Source organism: Hordeum vulgare, chromosome 3H (assembly GCF_904849725.1).
Source record: "Hordeum vulgare subsp. vulgare chromosome 3H, MorexV3_pseudomolecules_assembly, whole genome shotgun sequence".
NCBI classification, from domain to species: Eukaryota; Viridiplantae; Streptophyta; class Magnoliopsida; order Poales; family Poaceae; genus Hordeum; species Hordeum vulgare.
In genome coordinates this window covers 131,180,764-131,199,921 of record NC_058520.1, presented here as the reverse complement: position 1 = coordinate 131,199,921, position 19,158 = coordinate 131,180,764, and the positions used below count along the sequence as shown (strand labels likewise).

Below are 19,158 nucleotides of genomic sequence, written 5' to 3'. Positions count from 1 at the left end.
GTAAGCGTCTCACGGACGTATGTGTCCATAATTCCTCTAAGTGCAACTGGGAGTAACTGCGTCATCATCACGTGACAGTCATGAAACTTCATCCCGCTCAACCTTTTTTTCTTAGTATCCACATATCTGCTTATCTTCCCACAGTATTTGGAACTAACTTTGATTCCGACAAGGCACTTGAAGAATTGATAGACCTTCTTCGGATCTAAGGTGAAGCAAGAGGGGGGCAATATTGTTCTTCCTTCTTGTTTACTTTTTCCCATATCTTCCATCTTCGTCTTCGTCTTCGTCTCCGTCTCCTCCAACGACTTTTTACCCGACATTTGGAGATCTTTCCTGATATTCAAAAATTCCAAGTCATTTGTTGCATTCGGCCCATCCTTGGTCTTCTCCGGCATGTTCATCAATGTTCCAGGCAAGCTCTTGAGGATATTCTTCGTGATATGCATTTGATCAAAGCCATGAGGACTTTCGAGTTTGGGCCAATACTCCAAGTCCTAGAAAACACATCTCGTCTTCCATACCTTCAGTAGCGGCTCCGACGCCTTTTTAGCCTTTCCCGACACGGGGCACTCTTTCTAGTTCTTCAATAACTCATAAATTTTGCCGCTACACTTACGTAGACGACCTCGATGCTCAGCCTTACCATTGAATAGATCTCCATGCTTTCTCCATGGATCATCCTTCTCGAGCCATCTTTGATGCCCCATGTACACGATTTTCAAAGACCTGCCATCTTTCGATAGATGGTGAGAAATTGTATCATCCATGCACCTAGTGCATCCGCAATATATGTGGCACACCTAGCCGGAGAGATAGTCGTAACCGAGATAGTCCTGGACCGTCGTGATCAGCACGGCTCTCATGTAGAAATACTCTCCTTTGCTTGTGTCCCATGTCTTGGTCGGCGTTCTCCATAAGGTCTGTAGCTCCTCTTTTAGTAACCCGAGATACAGATTTATATCATTTCCCGGTTGTCTCGGCCCTTGAATAAGCATAGTCATGTGTATGTGTTTTTCCTTCATGCACTTCCATAGGGGAGGTTGTACATCCATGAAAACACAAGCCATGTGCTATGATTGGTGTTCTGGTTGCCAAACGGATTCATTCCATCCCAAGCACGATGTTCCTTGCATCAAGTGCGAAAAAATTAAATCCAACGTCTAATGCTCTCCATTGGCTAGCATCTGTGAGGTGTCTCAGTTTTGGATCATCTCCGTCATCTGGCTTCACCCTCTCCATGTGCGAGCACATAATCTTTGTTTCCTTAGGATCTACGAAATACCACTGCAATCGTGTAGTGATTGAAAAGTACCATACAACTTTCTATGAAGCTTTCTTTCCGGCCTTCTTATATCGTGAAGCATTGCACTTGGGACAGATGGTTTTTCCGCATGCTCGTTGCGACATATGATGCAATCGTTGATGCATGTGTGATATCTAATGTGTGGCATATCAAGAGGGCACACGATTTTCTTTGCCTCCTCGACACTAGTAGGACATAGGCTTCCCCGGGGAAGAACCTTCTTTAGATACTTCAGAAGCTCATCCAGGCTTGCATCCGTCCATTTGTTTTTTGCCTTTGTCTTTATAAGTTATAGCATGAAACTCAAGCAGGTCACCTCGGGATCGCAACCACCATACAAAGGAGTCATCGAGTCTACCTCCAGTTGTGCCAGTTTGGCCTCCTCTCAAGAAGCAGCTCTATCGCTAGTCATCTTCTTGCGAAGCAGGTCTCAAACATGCGGGTCCCACATGGCTGAACTTGGTAGCGATGAAGGGTGCGGCGTGTCCGCGTCTTTCCGCCTTGTACTGCCTCTTCACCATCGCCATTTCCGAGGTCGTCTTCTTCTTCGGGCCCATAATTTGGCATCTCTTCGTCTAGCCCCATTTCATTATTTCCTACCCCGTCGACTTCCTCATCATCATCATGTTGACTTATCCACCGAGTATGGTCATACATGAAACCATGCATGAGCAGGTGCGCCTTGAATTTACCACCCTTAAAGGGGTCGATCTTGACTCCTTTGCATTTTCGACACAAACATAAAACATCCTTCAGTCTTTTATCATACATGTCGTCCACCGCGGATTGCTAGTATCTTTCCACCATCCTTCCATTGACCTTCATGATCACCTGTGCGGAGCAAAAGAATTATAACCACGTATGCATGCATGGATCAAATTCATACAAAAATTCGGCATGACCTTCCCTAAACCTAGGACATATTGAGTTTGCCTGAAATTCTTCGAAACAGAATTGAATCAACATTTCGGCAAAACATAGGCAACTCATGTCACCCACATTTCAACAAATACACAATATAGGCAACTCACATGCCACACACAATTCGGTATATTCATATTGCGCATACATAGTTTTGGTCCTATCGCACACACATACATATTTCCATTCTTGCACAACTTTTTTTGCTCACCTATGTGTCGAGAGGGATATCCTCTCCCTTTTTAATTAGCTAGTAGCTCTAGATAGTGAGGTACCGACATATAGCTCTAACTAGCTGGGGGGAGAGAGAGAGAGAGAGCTAGTGGACATAGGTGGATGGCAAAGAAAGAGAGATAGAGGAGGGAGACCATTAATTAATGGAGGTGGGTGGAGGGGGCAAAGAAAGAAAGAGGGAGGAGGGAGGCCATTAATGGAGGGGGTGGTGGAGGGGCAAAGAAGAGAGGGGAAGGAGGGGAGCATTGAAAATAAAAAAACCAACAAGCAAGTGCAAGAGGAGGGGAGAAAGGAAGTGGGGGAAGAAGGGGGTGGTAGGTATTTTCGCTGGCGACCATAGCAGTAGCACTGGCCACCAACGCACGCTACTGCTATGGTCACCAACCAAAATATCTACTCATAAGTTCGACTAGGTATAGCGTCGCATGGAAAAACACGCTACTGCTAAAAGGGCCCACAAGTTTACACACACAAGAAATAGCACTAGCGTGTTGGCAAGACCAGGCGCTACAGATCTATCATTAACAAACGCTGCTGCTAAGTCTTACCAGTAGCATGTGTTAAACACGGCACTACTGGTACTTACCAGTAGCGTTGGGACCCTAACAGACGCTACTGGTGAAGTTCTATGTATAAGCATTTTCCTAGTAGTGATACCTTGTTGATGCCTCGAGGGAGGGGTGTGACACCCATGGACGTCGCCACCGACAGGCCATCTAAGACGGCCAAAGAATTTTTCCCGGTCAGGAACTCACACCACCGTGCCCGGTCAGCAGACGGACCGTGACCGGGTCACCAGCAGCTGGATTCAGCGGGGGGAGGGGTGAGAGGAGGTCGACGGGCACCACACTTTAGATCCATGCATCGAAGGCCAAATGCGCGACCCCGGGCCACGGGAAACTTCTATCGGAGCCTTGCCACCCACACACGTGAGGAGCCACTCTAGCATCTGTGGGCGCCCCTGACGAACATGCGGGGCTGCATGACCACCTGAGGTCGCCGCCTCGGCACACGAGAGACGCTTCGCCCGAGTGATGAAGCAGCCGAGATCCTCGCCTCTACCCTCCTCGATGACCGCACGGGCTTGCCCGATGGTTGCCGCCGACGACGGCATGAGGAAGGGGATCGGGGAGCGTGGCAGTGCGGCGGAATCTTAGTCGTCCTCGTGTCGTTCGCGGGGCAACACAAGGTCCGAGTGTAATCCCTCACCTTTCTTGTCTATGTTAGCTAGGTTCTAATATACTCACTCGATTATTTACTTTGCATATTAGTTTTAACTCAGGTCAAACTTTATAAACTTTGAGCAAGTATTCAACTATATACCGAAATTACCCACAACATCTTATTCCTATGATTGGAATCATCATTGAATACATTTTCACATCATATATATTTGTTATTGTGAAAGTTAGGATTGTTTTCTATAGTCTTGGTCAAACTTTATAAAACTTTATTTAGGTTAAAGCTAATATGCGGAGTAAATAAAAACATAGGAAATACAGTTTTGTTAGTACAAAACTATTTATACATTTCTCCTTTTTTTTCTTCATTTTTTACATATATAATGAGCATGGAACATATTAATTTTACAAACACACTAGTGTACTCCATATACACGCATAACGGTACCACTCACGATGAACATTCCTTCATCAATACATTTAAAGTATTAGTAGTTGTAGTAGTACGTACAACACCACGGTCATGGAGACCGTGGCTTAGCAACCACATGCAGCGCCGCCTTCAGTCGCACAGATATCCCAAACAGCTCGCTCATGTCCAGCTTCGACACTGCGCCGCCGGCTGCTAGCGGCGGCTCCCAGTCGAAATGGTACAGCAGGCTCGCCAGCGCCAGCTCCATGGACGGCACGGCGAACCCGACCCCGGGACAACCCCTCCTCCCGGCGCCGAACGGCACGGCCCTGAAGTCGTCATGCCCAGCGCCATATTCTGCCGGGTCGTCCACGAACCGCTCGGGCACGAACTCCTCGGCGCGCTCCCATGTCGCCGGGTCACGGCCGATGGCCCACGCGTTGATCACCACGCGTGTCCGTGCCGGAATGTGGTAGCCCAGCAACTCCGTGTCCTCCAGCGTCTCCCGGGGCAGGAGGAGCGGCAGGGGCGCGTGCAGACGGAGTGTCTCCCTGATCACGGCCCTCAAGTAGCGCAGCGTGCCGAGGTGGTCCTCGGTCACCTGGCTGGCGCCATTGACGGCCGCGCGGATCTCGTCCTGGAGCTTTTGCATTACGGAAGGGTGGTTGATGAGCTCCGCCATGGTCCACTCCAATGTCGTGTAGGTTGTGTCTGTGGCAGCGGCAAACATATCCTGTGTAATCATGCCTAACATGGTCAGGTTGGTATTCGGCAGATTTATATGTCAGGTTCTAGCTATTCCTCGGTCAAATAAAAATGGCGTCAGCGCGCCGGCGCAATCGATCCGCCGGTCGCACGAGAGGCGTGCGATTCGCGTGATCTAATGACCGCGTTTTGCTACAACGGCCGTTTAAATTTTGCTATAATCGTAATTTTTTTTCTCCCGTGCTACAGCTGTTGCACCTGCACGGCTACGCGGTCGGTGGAGTTGCATGGTCATCGTAGTCATCATCGAGTTTTGCTATAATTGGCGTCTAAATTTGTTACAACCGGCGTTCAAATTTGCTATAATTATGCATTAAAAAAAGTTGCATCCTAGTTCGTTGCAATCCATGTTTGTCGGATTTTTTCACTATAATTGGTGTTGATTTTTGCTACAAGCGGTATCCGGTATCGGTTTTTGCTACAAACGTTTACTAAAAAAGTTGCATCCACGTTCGTCAGAGTTGCAACCCGAATTCACAGATTTTTTTTGCTACAACTCATATTTTGTTTTGCTACCATGCATATCACCATGGTTTTTTTCTACAACCACGTTGATATTAATGCTACAACCATGTTTTTGTTGCATCTGTGGCCGATATTTGCTACATCACTGATTGTTTTTGCTACCATCGATGATTTTTGCTGCATGGTTTGATCTGACGGTCAAACATGATTCGATGTGGCGGCTCAAACGCGACCGGCCGAAAGTTTCGGCTAGCGCACCGGAGCGAATCAGTGCCCAACAAAAATCAATTTAGTACACATAATAAGCGAGTTCAAAGTAGCAAAAAAACTTTTATTATTATTTTAGAAATAGTCGCACAACTTTTGCATAACATTTTAGGGCTTCAATGTGCAACTACTCTTGCATGTCAGCAGGGACAATACCTTATGTGCCACAAGAAGTGGAAGGTGCTTCTTCCCATGTTCAAACTCCACAAATGGAAATCCCAAAGAGCAACAAGGAAAAGATCACCCGCAAAAAAAAGAAAAGAGAGAGGAAAAGATAGATCTTGTCTTAGAAAATCAATCTCTTTTTATTTAATTAAAAAATTGGCAGAAGTTTATATCTTCAATGGGCATAATTTTTGCAGGAAGCATATGTGAAAAACAAAAATCGAACCTACTTTTTCATGTGATTGTTGCAAGAGAGCTAGTTTTTACTAAAGGTAATCTTGCAAACGTAATTGTCAGGGTACACGAAATATTGTTTTTGTGATCACACAAGAGGAAACAATTCATCGTTTATGTATGCATGCCGGTTCACTACCCTGATTTGCCACACAATTTACCTTACTTCAAATTTATCCCCACAAACATATATATACTAAATTTTCTGAGAACTTGTTGGATGATATTCACCAAAAAATTATGTGAAGTCGGTTATACGGGGGTTATGTAACAAGTTTGGCTGACGAGCTAGTAATAGATTATGGGATGAACTCTGCAATATTGTTATCAACCAGATATGGCATTATTTTATTTTACTTGTTTTTGTACTTGGTGACTTGCACTTGTTTTACGTTTAATAAATTGGTTGTGTACATCGTTTGATGCAGAGACTGGGGTATTCCCCTGTCCGATAAACATCTTCAAGAGAAGTTGATGAAGGATTATAGGATATGAAGAAAGCCTTGAAATATAATCCTTATGCAAAACATGCGATCAGATCCAAGAATTGGAGGTGGGGTGATAGATGAAGCTCATTCCCAAGAATAAGTGACGCTAAAAAGGATGAAGACGAGAAATATGAAGAAGTGGAGGTGGAAGGAGAACAAGAAACAAAGGATTCAGGTGCTTCAAGTTTAAGCGCTTCTAGCTCGGTCGAGGTCTCACACACTCCAACATAAGTCATCTAAGGATCAAATAAGTCATCTAAGGATCAAATAAGCCAGCTGAGAACAAGAATCAGACTCGCTGCAGCTCGTCAACGGCCTGACCTCCGGAGATTATGACCTGTCCAACATCGGCGTCCTGCTAAGAGAAGCCCGCAGCTTGTGTCACGCGTCTTTTGATGCCTTTGATTTTCGTTTTGGTAACCAAGAGTGTAATAGGGTGGCCCATGAATTAGCAGACTTTGGCTATAAGGCTGGTGTGCCCTGCACCTGGTGGAAGGACTATGCCCCAGGTATTGTACTTGATTTGGTGGCCAACGAGTCTGCTGTGCGTGTTTAAGTTATGGAAAGTGTTTTTCCAGTTCAAAAAAAATAAAAATAAGCCAGCTGCAAGTGGCGAATCTAGTGTCATGCGAGGATCAAACTCATCTGGCCTTGAGCTCTTAGTCCATTGGTTGGTACTGTAGTTGCCTTCTTTCTTCATTTTTACGTCATTGATGCCATAAATAGGAAGGACTCAATCATATGACAAGTACATAAATAGGGAGGGCTCAATCATATGACAAGTATCTAAACTTACATGTATATTTAATTATTTCATAATATAATTAATTGTGTTGTCATCCTGTTGGAACGCTGTCACGTCTGCCAGTGGGACTACCATTCCAGGAGGGAAACAGCCTCGCCCCGGAGGCTCGGAGGACTTAGCGCCCACGCCTCCGAGCGGGGGCACGACCCGCTCCACGTCGTGATCCCCTCCACCTCTCCAGTTTCGGTTACAGTAGATCTTATCCCTTGTAATTATCCATGTATATATATAGCACTATGTGCAGAATCAATATACACACAGTTTTTACTTGTCTAACTTGATATGAGAGGTCTCTCGCTCCTCTCGTTCCTCCGCTTCCGTCATGAGCTACCGGCGCCCTCTCCGCCGCACTTGCTCCTTCGGGGACGCCGACGCGCCGTTCGTCCTACCGCCCGTCGCCCCCGTCCCCGAGCTCGCCGTTCCGGTCGCCGACCCCGTCGCCCCGGCCCCAGCCTCCCCCAACGCTCGGGTTCTTCGCCGTGCCACCGCGCCGGTCGTTCCTCCACTCCACATCGCCCGCCCAGGTGCCGATGCCCTCGCCATCCCTCCCTCCCCAATCCAGCTCCCCACCATCCCAGCCAGCCATGTCAACATCGCCAACTTCATCCCGTTCAAGCTCAGCCTCGACGACAACAACTACTCCAAGTGGCGCCAGCTCTTCTGGTTCGTCCTCTGCAAATACCACGTCGAGGACCACGTCCTTGCCGCGGCCGATCCGCTCCATGAGGACCCCGTCTGACGCAACGACGACAGCACGATCGTCCTTTGGATCTACGGCACCATCTCCGACGAACTCTACGACGTGATCCAATCCCCGGAGAGCACGGGGTTCCATCTCTGGGATCAGCTGGAGGTCTTCTTCCGCGACAACGCCGCCGACCGCGCCATCCACATCGGCGCCGAGTTTCGGGCGACGGTCCAGGGCGACATGACCATCGCCAAGTACTGTCGCCGCATCCAACAGTTGGCCAACGCCATGGCCGACGTGAGTGAGCCGGTCTCCGATCGCTCGCTCACTCTCCAGCTCGTCCGCGGCCTGAACCGGCGCTTCCACGTCATGGCCACCCTGCTCCCGATGCAGCAGCCCTTCCCGACGTTCGTTCAGGCCCGCTCTCGCCTCCTTCTGGACGAGATCGGCCTCACCGAACGGGAACGCACTGCCGGGGCCTCCGCTCTCGCCATTGGGCCCGCCGGCGGCTCCTCCTCCACCGGCGCACCTCCCTCTCCGCAGGACAAGGGGAAAGGGCCTGCTGCCGGCGATCGCCAGCGCGGCGGACGTGGCCGCGGGCGCGGTCGTGGTTGCGGCATCACCGGCACCTCACCCAACCCCGGTGGCGGTCTTGGTGGCCAGCAGCCCTGGCTTGGGTATTTCGCCCCGTGGGGTTCACCTGCCCCGACTCCGCAGCAGTGGCGCGCCCCCTGGACTCCTGCCAATGCGGCCGGCGTCCTCGGCCCCCGCCCCCCTGCACTGCACCAAGCCTACCCCGTCGCTGATGGGCCTCCTCCTCCCACCCCAACCTGGGAGCAGCAGCAGGCGCTGACAGCCCACCTCACGAACATCCAGCTACAGCCGCCGCCCACCAGCTCCGAGTGGTTCATGGACACTGGCGCCACCTCCCACGTCGCCAGCTCCTCCGGTAACCTCGCCAACCGTTCTTCCTCGATGCATTTTCCCTCTCGCATTACCGTTGGTGACGGCTCGCCCATCCCTGTTGTCGCGACCGGCTCCACATCTCTTCCTCCCTTCACTCTCAACGACATTCTCGTTTCCCCTGCCATCGTTAAAAACCTCATCTCTGTTCGTCGTTTTACTATTGGTAATTGGTGTATTGTGTCTTTTGACCCCTTTGGCTTCTCTGTGAAGGACATGGCAACGGGGAAGGTTCTCATGCGCTGCAGTAGTACCGGCGATCTATACCCGTTCTTCTCCAATAACGGCGGCTCCATGGCGCTCTTCGTTTCCAGCCCCGGCGGCATATGGCACCTCCGCTTGGGCCACCCTAGTCGCGCCTCCCTCTCTATTTTAGCAAACAATTTCTTAGATTCATGTAATAATATGAAAGGCACCTCCGTTTGTACTCCTTGTAACATTGGCAAACAACCACGACTACCATTTGCTTCCTCCACCTCTCGCACTACCTCTCCTTTTCAGCTTGTCCATTGCGATTTGTGGACCTCGCCGGTCTGTAGCTACTCCGGGTTTTAGTACTATCTTGTGGTGCTCGATGATTTGACCCACTACTCTTGGGTATTCCCACTGCGACAAAAATCCGACACCGCTCCCACTCTCTTACGCTTTTTCTCCTATGTACAAACGCAATATAACCTCTCTATCAAATGTGTGCAGTGTGACAATGGCGGCGAGTTCCTCTCCTTCTCCCTCCGCGACCACTTCTCTCGCCACGGTGTCATCTTTCGCCTCTCGTGCCCCCACACTTCTCCACAAAACGGTAAGGCCGAACGCCTTCTCCGCACCACCAACGATGTCCTCCGCACCCTCCTCGTCCATGCCCACATGCCTCCCGAGTTTTGGGTCGAAGCACTTCACACCGCCAACCATCTACTCAACCGCCGCCCCTCCTCCGCGGTTAACAACCACACCCCATACTACCTTCTCCATGGCGACCATCCCTCTTATGATCACCTCCGCGTTTTCGGCTGTCTTTGCTTCCCCAACCTCACCCACCTCGCACCCCATAAACTCGCTCCCCGCTCCACGCCATGTGTCCTCCTCGGCTATCCCCTTGAGCACAAAGGGTACCGTTGCATGGATCTTCGCTCCCGCCGCGTCTACATCTCCCGCCACGTTACCTTCGAAGAGAGTCGCTTCCCCTTCGCCGATCTCGCAGCACGACCATCTCCGCCGCCGACCGTCCCACCTGCGGTACCACTACCTTCCCCAACCGTCTACGACGGCCCTCCCACAGTTGTGTTGCCTCGTCTCCGACGTCCTCCCATGCAGTCGATCACGTCTCCCGCTACCCCCGCCACACCACCACGTGCGCTCGCTCCCCCACACCGCTCCATGCAGCCCATGCAGTCGCGCCATGCAGACCCTCCCATGCAGCCGCGCCATGCAGACCAATCCCGCCGCTCCCTCCCCATGCAGCCGCGCTACACCCCCATGCAGACGCCACCCACCCACCACTCGCCATGCCTCACGCCCCCTCCCCCACGTACAGCAGTGCGGTCCCCGCGTCCCTCCCCTACCTCTACCCCGGACCGCCCCGGCTCTGCCTCCGCGTCCCTCACGTGCTCTGTCGCCCGCACACCTGTGCCGCTCGCGCCTCTTCCACCCCGCGCAGTTCCTGTGGCTCCTCCCCAGAACCAGCACGGCATGCGCACCCGTGGTAAGGCCGGGTTCTTCCTCCCCAAACATCATCTCTCCCTCAACGCCTCCACGCTCCCGTCGTCCGCCATCAGCCCCATCCCATCCTCTTACCGCGCCGCCCTCAAGGATCCGAACTGGGCCAACGCTATGCTTGAGGAGTATAATGCATTGTTGCGGAATGACACTTGGTCGTTGGTTTCTCGTCCTGCAGGTGCGAACGTGGTGACCGGCAAGTAGATCTTCCGCCACAAGTTCCACCCCGATGGCTAGCTGGCTCGTTATAAGGCGCGGTGGGTGCTCCGCGGTTTCACTCAGCAGGCCGGCGTTGACTATGGCGAGACGTTCAGTACCGTGGTCAAGCCCGCTACTATTCGCGTCGTCCTCGGTCTCGCCACCAGTAGCTCGTGGCCCATTCATCAACTCGACGTCAAGAATGCTTTCCTCCACGGCCACCTCGCCGAGACAGTGTACAGCGCGCAACCATCCGGCTTCGTCGACTCCACGCCCCCCGGGGACGTTTGTCGTCTTCACCGGTCGCTCTATGGCTTGAAACAGGCGCCCCGCGCTTGGTTCGCCCGCTTCACCACCTTCCTACGGTCCCTCAGCTTCCAAGCCTCCAAGGCCGACTCCTCGCTCTTCTTCATACACTCCCGTCAGGGCACCGCCTTCCTTCTCCTATATGTCGACGACATCATCCTCACCGCCACCACACCCACCTTCCTTCGCTCGATCATTGCCTCCCTCCACCGCGAGTTTGCCATGACCGACCTCGGCTCCCTCCACCATTTCTTGGGCATCAATGTCCACCACAACGCCACCGGCCTCCACCTCTCCCAGGAACAGTACGCGCTTGAGATTCTCGATCGCGCCGGGATGCTGAACTGTAAGCCCGTCTCCACTCCCATCGACACCACCGCCAAGCTCTCCGCCACCAACAGCCCCGCCTTCCACGACCCACCCCTCTACCGGAGTCTTGCGGGGGCCTTACATTATCTCACCCTCACTCGTCCTGATCTCTCCTATACCGTCCAACAATGTTGCCTCTTCATGCACGATCCTCGCGACAGCCACTACCAGTTGGTCAAACGGATCCTCCGCTACGTCCGTGGCACCACCCATCTAGGGCTGCGCTTCCATCGCTCCACCTCCGATGATCTCACGGCGTACTCCGACGCTGATTGGGCCGGCTGTCCCGACACGCGGAAGTCTACCTCTGGCTTCGCGGTCTTCCTCGGCGCCAACCTCGTCAGTTGGTCGTCCAAACGCCAGCACACCGTCTCTCGGTCCAGCTCTGAGGCCGAGTACCGTGCGATAGCAAACGCTATCGCCGAGGCGAGTTGGCTCCGCCAGCTCCTCACCGAGCTCCGCCTCCTCGCGCCACCGTCATCTACTGCGACAACGTCAGCGCCATGTACATGTCCGGCAACCCGGTGCAACATCAACGCACCAAGCACATCGAGATCGACTTACATTTTGTCCGTGAACGCGTCTCCCTCGGCGAAGTACGTGTTCTTCACGTACCTACGACGTCGCAGTTCGCGGACATCTTCACCAAAGGTCTACCTACGGCTGTCTTCCGCGACTTCCGCACCAACGTTGGCGAACACCACGTTTCGACTACGGGGGGTGTTGGAACGCTGTCACGTCTGCCAGTGGGACTACCGTTCCAGGAGGGAAACGACCTCGCCCCGGAGGCTCGGAGGACTTAGCGCCCACGCCTCCCAGCGAGGGCACGACCCGCTCCACGTCGTGATCCCCTCCACCTCTCCAGTTTCGGTTACCGTAGATCTTATCCCTTGTAATCATCCATGTATATATATAGCACTATGTGCAGAATCAATATACACGCAGTTTCTACTTGTCTAACTCATCCGTCACCAAAACCTAGGAGACTGAAAGGGCATTTAGGTCTCTGTTGATTTTGGTGATAAATGAAAATGCAATTAAAGAGAGTACAAATGGTTTACCGAGTTTTATTGCAGAACTTAGTCCATTTTGTTAAGTGAAAATATGGTTAATGATCCCTACTTTAGTTTTTACAAATGAATTCATTTTCAGGCTTATAGTTTGTAATTTATATGCTTTTGGTGGATCACATTGAGTTTAAGGACAACCGTATCATCGAGAAGGACACATGCAAAATAACTAGGTATAGACCTATGTTATCGATTCTGAATGAAATCCCAAAGATCTCCACTCAAACACTTTTCCCATTGTTTTCAAGCTTTCCCGGTACACCTGAACAAATTGTATTTGATATCCGAGTCATTAGGAAGAGATTGAACATGCTAACCAAACCCGATATTCATAAGTCCTTGCCAGAACTATACCGAGTTCTTGTATCCGACATGTCTAAGATTGTGTATACCTATGATCATCACGAATTGAATTACAATCAAATTGTTTTAAGTCGGTTAGAGCAACTACAACGTGGTGACCCATTTCGTCCGCGACCGTCCGTTTGGGCCCGCGCGGACATAAAAGACGGCTCAACTCTTCGATTCAAACGGACGCGCGTCCGCTTTTCATCCGCCTCTCGATCCATTTTCAGCTCAATTTGTAGCTTGATTTGAGTCGGCGTGGAAATAAAGCAGACGCAGACGACGTGCGCTTCCATCATTCCCTGGCTCGTCAGTTGGTGGCACATTGGTCATTCTCCACCCCATCTAGCCCTCGCCTCGCCTCACCCCCAGTCCCCTCGCCACCGCCACCCAGTTCCGGTCGCGTCCTCCCATACCGCAGCTTCTATCCCACGCCACGGTCAGGGCCGCGACGCCGCCGGGGCACCGCAGCTTCCCCGACCCGAAACCACCGTCACCGGTCAGCTTCGTCGTCCACGCCCGCAAGTTGTTCGACAGTTTGCCTCAAGGTACAAAATGGACTGCATCAACGAGTTTTTTTTTCATAATGTTCTGTGCCACTCTGACGATTCCTCAGCCGACAATGAGGAGATGTTGCTTGTCATGTTGGTCCATGATCACATTAATAGGCAGCGGTCGCTGTTCCGGGGCTCGATTCCGGAGCATGTTTCGGCGTTGAATCGCAACCGAGAGAGTGGCCATTTCCTTCTATGGAAGGACTACTTTGACACAAGCAATCCACTCTTCAAACATGGGAAATTGTGGCGTCGTTTCCATATGGCTAGGCATATTTTCAACCGGATTCGAGAGGGGATGGTCGGATACGATAACTACTTCGAGTGCAAAGAGGATGTCATTGAAAGGATTGGCTTCTCATCTTATCAGAAATGCACTGCTGCCATCCGGATGCTTGCTTATGGAGTACCCGGTGATCTTATCGATGAGTACGTCCGTATGAGTGAGTCTACATGCCTAGAACCATTATACAAAATTTGCAAGGCTGTTATTGCAGTGTTTGGTCCTGAGTATTTGAGAGAGTCGACTGCTGCAAATACAACCTGCTTGTTGGCGACCAATGCTAGCCGGGGCTTCCCAGGGATGCTTGGTAGCATAGATTGCATGCAGTGGGTATGGAAGAATTGCCCTTCTGCTTGGCAAGGCCAGTACAAGGGCCATGTCAAGGCTTGCACTATCATACTTGAGACCGTGGTCTCTCAAGATTTCTGGATCTGGCATTCTTTCTTTGGCATGGCCAGATCACACAATCATATCAACGTGCTTCAATGATCGCCGGTGTTTGCAAGGCTTGCCGAAGGCAATAGCCTGCCGGTTAATGTTAACATCAACGATCACAACTACAACAAAGGAATATATCCACAATGGACCACTATTGTGAAGACAATTTCCAACCCTATCGGAGAGAAGAGGAATTTTTTTGCCCAAGAGCAATAGAGTGCTAGGAAGGATGTTGAGCGTGCCTTTGGTGTTCCGCAATCTCGACGGGGCATAGTTCGGTATCCTGCTAGAACTTGAAGCACCAAGAAGTTGTGGGAAGTGATGACTGCTTGTGTGATCATGAACAATATGATCGTACGGAACGTCTACACGATCAAGGGTTTGAATTTCAGGATGACAATGTGGTGCCTCGGCATGACGGAGAAGCGGCATTGTTTGCACAGTTCATCCAATTTTCATCATGAAATGCGTGATTTGAAAACTCATATTCAGTTGTAAGATGATTTGGTTGAGCATATGTGGGATAATGTTGGCTATCAATAGGTGTATTTTATAGACAATTTAATTTTTATTAGGCTTGTAAAACTTTGCTATATTTTATTTTCAATTGTGAAACTATGCTACATCATTTGTTGTTGCAAAATATGTAAAATATTTGTATTTATTTAAAAACCAGCGGCCAAGCGGTTAAATATGGATCGACGCGTTGTGTGCGCTGCTGACCCAAATCATAACTCGAACGATCACGGAACCGACTGACGACCAAAACAAAAGAAAAATGGACGAAATAGCCGTCGGCCGGTTGGAGTTGTTCTTACAAATCTTCGTAATGGGAATTACACAATTCAAACAATTAGGAACTCGAACTTGACATTTCGGGTAGAATGTTTCGATCCTGAATAGATGTTTGTACCAGAGACAGTAGTGGTTTAGAGACGGAACAACAGATAACGATCTGCCGAGTGACAACTGCCAAGTGCTAAAGCAGTATTGACGTACTAGTAGTAGAAGAGAAAACGACGCTAAAATCTGCGGGCAGTGAATAAGCACTATTGGCTTCGTACGGCACACCATTTCATGATGCAGATGCAGTCCCTGGGTGGACGACAAAGACTTCACCTCATCATCCACCGCCCACCGACAGGGGAAGGGAAGATTACCAGGCTCAGCGCTCCCTGTACCTCTGAACAGTTTGCACATCAACCGACTTTTTCTTTTGTTGAACAAATCGACTTGTATATTATTATTTTTAAACGAAGGCAAAATATTTACCTCATCTCATTAATAAAAGAAAAGTTCGATTGATTAACGGAAAATCGGATGAAAACCATTACAACACATCAACACAGGACACACAGGGCGACGTGACAAGCCGCAATGGAACGTACACACGTCGTTAAGGAGAGAACACCGTTGAAACTGCAACCAAGGGGATAGAGCGACGTGGGAGAACGATACCAGTCATCCGACTCACATCGGAGTCTTAGGCTTTCGCCCGATGGTCATGGTCCGAAGGAGCAGGGCAAGGAGAGGCTCCACAACGACCCTCAAGGATGAAAAACGAAGTCCACGGACGACGTGACGTCTAGGCTTTCGCCCGAAGCCACCTCGCCGAGCACCGCCACGCAATCGATGGCGCAACACCACCGATCCGCAAGCCCGTTGTCCCACACACCTCCTACGCAATGACGGCGTCATCCTCACGCATGAGCCACCAACCTTATTGCCTGAAAACGCCTGCGAACCGGAGCCGGCCAAGTCGGCCAGATCTGGCGCCCACCACCGCCATAGAGACGCCTAGGCCACGCCGGGAACCCGTACCGAGGCCGCCGCCCTGACAGCCCACCCTCAACCGCCCGACGCGGCCATCTCGAGCTAGACCACAGCCGCGCCATATCCATGCCATCATCCGCGCTGGCTCGCAAATATCTGCACCGCACGCCAAGGCCACCTTGGACCGCCCGATGCAGCAGAGCATCAATGTCGCCCCTCGGTGCCACCCCAAGCCACCGACGGCCCGACACGTGGCGCGCACCACCACGAGGCCGGTCGTCCCGCGCCGTCCGAACGCCTCGTGGGGAGGGATGAGTCCCCTCGACGCACTTACACGCGGCGGAGAGGAAGGGAGAGAGGCCACGTGTGCGGTGGCAGCGGCAGGGAGTTAAGGGTGCGTCCGGGCCTCTAGCGGAAGCGGCACCGGGCGGGGGTGTCGATTGAAGAGTTTGTTTTCTTCTTGCAGTAGGACTGTTCGACTTGTATATTGGATGGGAGCTAATTAATCAGCAAACCCGTTCTTCCTACGTCAAGCGTCGAGCTGATCGTTGCAAACCTGTACTATACCATGTGTTTGTTGCTATCAATACGAAGTATAAAAAATAACGTTTGCTCATCAGATATGCTTGAAAATTCTTTGTCCTTAGTCGATTTCACAGCAAGGCCGAAGTCGATCGGGAACAAAGTGAGGGGCGAACGCGACGAGCATTAACCCGACGCTAGGAGCGGCAGCAAGCTCCGATGTAGAGGCAATGAAGCAGGTTGACGAATCACCCAAAAAAAAAAATGCTCAATTACGCTTGTAAAAGTTACATAGCTCGATTCGTCGTTTCATTTCCTATCGTAATTTTCTCAGCCGCCGGTAAAATACAGGTGTAAGTTATACCTTTAGGCCTTGTTTGATACTAGTGTATTTTAAAAAATTAGTGAAAATTATTCCAGTCAAACTCCTAAATCCCCACATATCCTATAATATCATTTGGTTCTAGTGTATTTGACATGTTTCATCTTCATATTTCCCCACAAATCACCAAATTCTTATGCATTTTTATCAATATCCAATACACTACCCCTATCTAGTGGATTAGGGATAAATGGGGATTTGAAGGGATTAGGTTAAGGTTAGGGTTTCATTCAATCCCTGTGGGAATTATCTCTATCAATCTTTTAAAAAACCCTAGTATCAAACAAGGCCTTAGGCCCTGTTTGGTTTAACGTTTTCATTTCATATACCCTTGTATAAAACGTACAGACCTTCTTCGGTCGGGTTGGAAACAACTGTTCTTCGGTAAATTACACCTATAAATTAATTACATCTGTATCTAAATACACCCATCCCAAACGCACCCTTATAATATATTACATCGAATCTAAACAGAGTTTTCAAGAAATACAAGTGTAAGCATGAACAGTGGGGAGGGGGCAGCGAGGCAGCGCGAAGCAGTGCCTGCCGACTACGAAGGGTGGAGGCAAGTGGATTGGGCAGCGCAAGTCGATGGCGCACGGAAGGAGGAAGAGCACACGGAAGAAAAAGAACATTGGCGGCGTGATCCTGGTCGTTGGATGCTGATCGAACGCTATAAAAAAGTTACTACCGCTATTTTCAAAATCAAAATACTCCCAGCGGTCCAAAAAGTTACGACCTGCCCCTTCTTGGAGTATAGTTTGGCTAGACCCCATCTAGCTGAGTTTTAATTACATCCTATTTAGATGAGTTTTAGACACTTTCGAATACATCAAAATATACACGCGGGAACAACGTACCAGCATAATTGCCTTGATGCTGACCACGTCGAACCGGACTCCGCCGGCCTCCTCCCCCGTCTCGCTCACGTCCAACAGCACGTCCACGAAGTCCCGCTGATCGTCCTCGCCGTCGCCCACCAGCGGCCCGCCGGCTAGACGCCGCTGGCGGTGGGCCGCGATGACGCGCTCGAGCAACCCGTCCAGCGCTTCGAACGTGCGCGTCGCCCTGGCATCCAGCCCCGTCAGCGTGTCCACCCATGCCAGCCACGGCACGAACTCCCCCACCGTGGGCGTCCCCAGCAGCTCCTCGAAGTCGTCGAGCACCTTCCTCAGCTTCTCACCCGCGTCGTCGCCGTCGAGCCCGTACTCCCCGTCGCCGAACGCCGCCCGCTTGATGACGGCGTTGGAGTAGGAGGTGAGCATGTCGCTGAGGTTCACTACGCCCGGCGGGTGAAGCGAGCGGCGGCGGACGCCGTCGAGCAGGGCGGCGACCTCTTGCTCCCGGACGCGGCGGAAGGATAGGATGCGACGCGCGTTGAGGAGGTGGACCACGCAAACGCGGCGGGCCCGGCGCCAGTACTCGCCGTAGGGCGCCATTACCATGTCGCGGCCGTAGAGCAGCCGCTCGGCCATGCGTATCTGGGCACGGCTTGCAAAGGCCAGGTCGCGAGTCTTCATGACCTCCTGCGCCGCGGCCGCCGAGGAGGCCACGACGGTTGGCACGCGGCCGAGGTGCAGGAGCATGACCGGACCGTGCGCCTCGGCCAGCAACCAGAGCTTCCGGTGCGGCAGGGAGCCAAGAAGGGGCAGGTGGCCGAGGATGGGAAAACCCGGCGGCGACGGAGGCAGCCGCTGGCCGCCATCGGTGCAGGACGGAGAAAGCTTCTTCTTGGCAGAGAAGAGGAACAAGGAGAAGATTGGCACCAGCAGAGCGAGGAGGAGGAATGGCGAGCGCAAGAGAGCAAAGAGTGACGAGACGTCCATGGTTCAGCCTGTCCTGTGTAGTGTAGCAATGCAAGCGCACCTGCACCCTCTCTGACTCTGTTTATGTAGCACTCCCTCGTTTTTTTTCTGCATGGTTTGGTCAAAGTTAAGCTTTATCAAATTTGACTAACTTTATATTAAAAAATATCAACATTTACAACATGAAATCAATATTATCAAACGCACAACGAGATGTATTTTCATACTTCCTTCGTCCCAAAATAAGTGTCTTAACTTTGTACTAGCTTTAGTACAAATTTATACTAAGCTTGAGACATTTATTTTGGGACGGAGAGAGTACTATGTAATTTTAATATAGTAGATATTCATAATTTTTAATATAAATTTGATCAAACTTTATGTCGTTTGACTTTGGTCAAATCTTATATGTGAAGTAAAAAGAAACGGGGGGGAGTAATTGATGCGCCTCCTATATTTATGATTTCTGTAGAGTCATCCAAGATAGGTTACGTTAGCTATAGGCT

At 50.9% G+C, this 19,158-nt stretch overlaps 1 protein-coding gene across 1 annotated transcript; it reads right to left on the bottom strand.

The window, feature by feature from the left end:
- Positions 1-4,023: 4,023 nt before the first annotated feature.
- On the bottom strand, positions 4,024-18,705 carry LOC123439675 (cytochrome P450 71A1-like). Its single transcript, XM_045116365.1, has 2 exons — positions 17,708-18,705; positions 4,024-4,787 (listed from the first exon to the last, which is right to left on the bottom strand). Exons 1-2 carry the CDS (start codon positions 18,671-18,673, stop codon positions 4,164-4,166), a joined length of 1,590 nt encoding a protein of 529 aa, XP_044972300.1. The 5' UTR covers positions 18,674-18,705; the 3' UTR covers positions 4,024-4,163.
- Positions 18,706-19,158: the final 453 nt, after the last annotated feature.

Excerpts from the sequence above, each read along its gene's own strand:
- LOC123439675 (XM_045116365.1), bottom strand. The coding sequence starts at position 18,673 with ATGGACGTCTCGTCACTCTTTGCTCTCTTGCGCTCGCCATTCCTCCTC. Across the intron at positions 4,788-17,707 it reads GCATCAAGGCAATTATGCTG|GATATGTTTGCCGCTGCCAC; the intron begins GTACGTTGTTCC and ends ATGATTACACAG.